This window comes from Xyrauchen texanus, unplaced genomic scaffold (genome assembly GCF_025860055.1).
Source record: "Xyrauchen texanus isolate HMW12.3.18 unplaced genomic scaffold, RBS_HiC_50CHRs HiC_scaffold_536, whole genome shotgun sequence".
Lineage (NCBI taxonomy): Eukaryota > Metazoa > Chordata > Actinopteri > Cypriniformes > Catostomidae > Xyrauchen > Xyrauchen texanus.
In genome coordinates this window covers 20,662-25,000 of record NW_026266507.1, presented here as the reverse complement: position 1 = coordinate 25,000, position 4,339 = coordinate 20,662, and the positions used below count along the sequence as shown (strand labels likewise).

The following is a 4,339-nucleotide window of genomic DNA, read 5'->3' as shown; positions in this document are numbered from 1 at the left end:
GGGTTTTACTATCCTTATGGGGATATTTGGTCCCCACAAAGTGATAAATACACGCTCACACACACACACACACACACACACACACACACACACACACACACACACACACACGGAAACCATTGGTGTTAGATATTACATTTGTATTTCTTTGAAATCGTTGACCATTGCTCTTGAATCACCTTTGAGCTGTTTCACATGATTTAGTTGTGAAACACCATCACGTATTTGGTGCCCTGGACCAGTTAATTAATGTCAATACAGTAAGTCATTTTTTTAATGTTGATGTTTAAGTTTGCTGTTTCAAAGTTATGCATGTTGACTTACTGTAAAGGGATAGTTCACTCAAAAATGAAACTTTCTCATCCTTATGCCATCCCAAATGTGTATGAATTTCTTTCTTCTACAGAATATTTCAGATCTGCAGGTCCTAAAGTAATCTATAATACTCCAGGTGTTTAGTCCATGTCTTCAGAAGCAATATGAAAATTGTGGGTGAGAACAGATTCATATTTAAGTAATTTTTTACTGTCAGTTCTCCTCTCTGCCCAGTATGTGGCGATATGCATGTAGAATGTGAATCGCCAAAAACAAGTAAATGTGGAGATTTATAGAAAAAAAGGATTCAAAGATGGAATAGAAATCATGCATTAAACCACTGGAGTCATATGGATTTCTTTTATGATGCCTTTATGAGCTTTGTGGAGCTTCACATTTTTGTTGCCCATTTACTTGCATCGTATGGGTCTTACAGAGCTGAAAAATTATTTGAAAAATCTTTGTTTGTGTTCTGAAGAAGAAAGAAAGTCATAGACATCTGGTTTGGCAGGAGGCTGAGTAAATGATGAGAGAATTTTTATTTTGGGGGGAACCATCCCTTTCAATTCTTAAAATGGATTTAATGCAACTGTTCATTTTGCATTTGCACCTTAACAAAATTTTGCTTTAGGCTAAAATAATAATAATATAATATATATATATTTTTTTATTTGACATTGCTTTACTCTAAATGAGTAGTCAGAAGTCCAGTGCATTTAGTTAGACACAGACTAATCATCTACTCATGCAACACTGACTTCTCTCTTACTTTGTCACTAATTTGACCAACATCTTACAGAGTAATGAGTGAACTCCCTGTAAATAAATTTTCCGAAGTCAGAATTCAAGGTAAAGTATACTTTACCTTACATACATAAGTATGTATGTATAAGATAATGGTCAACTTACTGAATGTTATTATGCAAGAACTAAATTAATGTTTAAAATGGTACTCAATGCCACTATAAAGACAACTGTATCAAAATCAACATTATTTTCATATTGTAATTTAATGCATCAGACAAATAAATAAATAAATAAATAAATAAATAACAAATAAAAAAAGCTTGCAGAACTTTAAAGCGTGTTCTTTGATAGGTAGACATGTAGTAGCCAACTAAAAAGTGATGGAGAACTGGCATTTCCAAGGGCCTTTGGCCTGTCATTGAAAGTGGAAGACAAGACACTGGAGCCACCAGCTAACAAACCAATACACTCTAATGTCACTGAACAGACTGGTAGTGTTACGGTATAGTGATCTATCTATTTACATACTCTAATTTGTTAGTACAGTAGAGTCATCATGTCCTCTATTGCCTTTTATAAGTCAGCAATTCACATTACTTTAATGATGAATTAAATGAAATAAAGTATAGATGTCAGAAATGGTTAATATGCTGTACACTTCTAGTATACAAGCACTTTGGTCTTGAAAGTTTTTGAACATGTAAGGTATGTAAAGTTGTTTGTAACATGTGTAATGATATGCTTGTTTTACAGTAATGTGCAGTACAGACACCTTCTAGTGGTGGCCACATGCTACTTCAAGAAAGCTGATGGCGCTCAATCTCATCAGAATCCTCAGTTTTGTTCTCAGTCAGGATAAATTAAAATGATTTAAAATAAGTTTATACGTTTTTAATAAGGCTTTGAATATTTTTTTTATGAGGATTTGAATATTGTATTGGGCTTTGGATTCAAAAAGGTTGAGAACCATTGGTTTACTTCCTCATGAAGCAGTACAATTCTGGCAGAATTGTTGTTCTAAGATCCAGTTAGTGAAGTATTTAATGGTAACAGCTTTGTCTCAAGTGCATGGTCTTAAGATATGCAACACTATATTAAACTTTACTATTCTATTTTAAAAAAAAATCATCTGTAAATTATGTATCATACCCACAAGGCAAAAGCCATTGCATCCTCCTTATACTCAAAATTGCTATGCTAAATTTGGTGCAAATGAGTGAATTCAGAATTCAGAAGTAAGAAGAGAAAAACACAAAAATGAAAAATAGTATTTATTTTTTTTCTTACTGTCCTTTCCCAAAACCAGAATCAAAGATTTTACAGTAACCAACATTCATATCTACAACACGAAAGACCGTGTGAAATTTACAACCATTCCAAACGAAGTGCAGCATGGGAGTGGACAGTCAGAAATGTATAAAAATCAGCCACCCAGATAAAAATGTGGAGATCTCAGGCTTTGTTACTAGTTGTGAGCAAGAGTTGTTGGTCGGGCGCCATTTATGCCTTGACCAAGGCAGCGAACTCTGTAAATTGAAGGAGAAGTAAATAGTCAGAAGAAATTGTGAAACAATTGTAAAGAGTGATATATTCAAGGAAGCGAACTCCTCACCATCTACTCCAATCATGCCATCACCATCAGCATCCCCAGCTTTCAGGAAGGCCTTTGTCTCTGCATCAGTGAGTGCCCTGGCACCGGCAGAAAAGTTCTGCAGGAACAGTCTGAAGCACACAAGAAGACAATCAACCTCAAAGTATTTAATAAGTAAAAGAGTCACCATTCCATGGCGTGAAACAAGAGACACTTGTAAGACACTCTATAGCCATCAAGTCATTAAAAATGTCACTTTTGTTTATTTAGTCTGGAAGGCTTGTGGTTTGACCTAAATCTTGACTTACTTCAGCTCATCCTCCTCAATGAAGCCACTCTTGTCCTGGTCAATGACAGCAAAGGCCTTCTTGATGTCAGCAGGAGTCTTGGCGGTCAGGCCAACCTTGGCAAAGAAATCCTTGTAGTTGAAGGAGTCAGCAGCTGCAAGGTCATTTTGTCAGGTTGTTAGAATAATGGTGACACTGATAAGTTTGAGTTTTAAGCAGATGCACTACACATTAGTGGAGCTAGAAGATCCACAAAGAGAAATTTGGATTATAGGATTGCAGGGAAATCTGACAGACTCTGAATTAAAATATGAAAACTTGAAAAACTAATACACATAAAGCCATAATATCTAACAAATCATGTTTACAATTTTGATATAAAAAATGGATCCTCTAGCTTTGGTCCAGAGACATTACCTTTACAGCCCTGCAGGGCTGCAGTGATGTCAGCCTCATTCAGAATTCCAGCGAATGCCATTTTTAGCCTACAAAAATTGCAGAGGTTACATAATTGAATAATTTTAGCTTAATTCTTGGCCAGCCTGCAATAGTTACAATAAAATAGCTTTTTTTACCTGACCTATCTCATAAAATTTGTTTTGCTGGTGTATCGTAATATACTCAGTTTGATACAGACAATTTAAATAATATTTTCTGACTTGAATCAACCCAGATGTTACCATTCAAAGCACATTTGACATTTTATACAATGGCATTTTAACTTGTCATGGAAATTGCATATGTCTTTAACAACATAGTGCAATGTAGTGCTTGAAATTAATGTAAAAGCAAATGGTAAATCCCACCCAGTCCTCAGCGTAATAAAGAACGATATCCCCACGCCATGTACAATGAAGTCAAGTCCAAACTCGAGGTCACAAATTATTCCCAGGTCAGATGGCTGAGACTTAATATGAAACACAATCCTCTCGCGATCAACCAAAAGTCAAAGTGCCATTGTTGCTTGTCGTTTCCCCTTCTTCGTTGCAAGATATTGTCAGCTGTCTACTTGTTTCGTCTGTGAAGCCACTCACCTCTGGTTGTCTTTGGGTTTGGGATTGGATTCGCAGGGATGAAACTGGCAACTGCAGTGAGCTCAAACTCTGTGGCTTCCACCTTATATACCACGTCTCAACAGAAATATAAGGCATAATGTAATGGACACCGCAAGCAAGGCAGTTGGTTGAAAAACTTGTCCAGTAGTCAGGCCATTCTATTTATATGCTCTTAAATGAAGATGCTTAAAAGGTACATATGTATAAGTCCTTAATATCATTGGGCTAATAATATACAATGCTGATATGGATGAAAGTCTTGTTGTATGAAATTGGGAAGATGAACAAGAAGGGTGAAGGTCATTTTGCCTTTGAGAAATTCAGTTCATTGTGCAGTTACACAC

General features: G+C 35.9%; 1 protein-coding gene across 1 annotated transcript; it reads right to left on the bottom strand.

Annotated features, from left to right (window-relative positions):
• Nucleotides 1-2,320: 2,320 nt before the first annotated feature.
• On the bottom strand, nucleotides 2,321-4,073 carry LOC127642299 (parvalbumin alpha). The gene is made up of 5 exons (XM_052124899.1): nucleotides 3,975-4,073; nucleotides 3,358-3,425; nucleotides 2,962-3,094; nucleotides 2,675-2,784; nucleotides 2,321-2,588 (listed from the first exon to the last, which is right to left on the bottom strand). Exons 2-5 carry the CDS (start codon nucleotides 3,416-3,418, stop codon nucleotides 2,563-2,565), a joined length of 330 nt encoding a protein of 109 aa, XP_051980859.1. The 5' UTR covers nucleotides 3,419-3,425; nucleotides 3,975-4,073; the 3' UTR covers nucleotides 2,321-2,562.
• Nucleotides 4,074-4,339: the final 266 nt, after the last annotated feature.

Excerpts from the sequence above, each read along its gene's own strand:
- LOC127642299 (XM_052124899.1), bottom strand. The coding sequence starts at position 3,418 with ATGGCATTCGCTGGAATTCTGAATGAGGCTGACATCACTGCAGCCCTG. Across the intron at positions 2,785-2,961 it reads ATTGAGGAGGATGAGCTGAA|ACTGTTCCTGCAGAACTTTT; the intron begins GTAAGTCAAGAT and ends TGTGTGCTTCAG. Across the intron at positions 2,589-2,674 it reads TGGCATGATTGGAGTAGATG|AGTTCGCTGCCTTGGTCAAG; the intron begins GTGAGGAGTTCG and ends TTCAATTTACAG.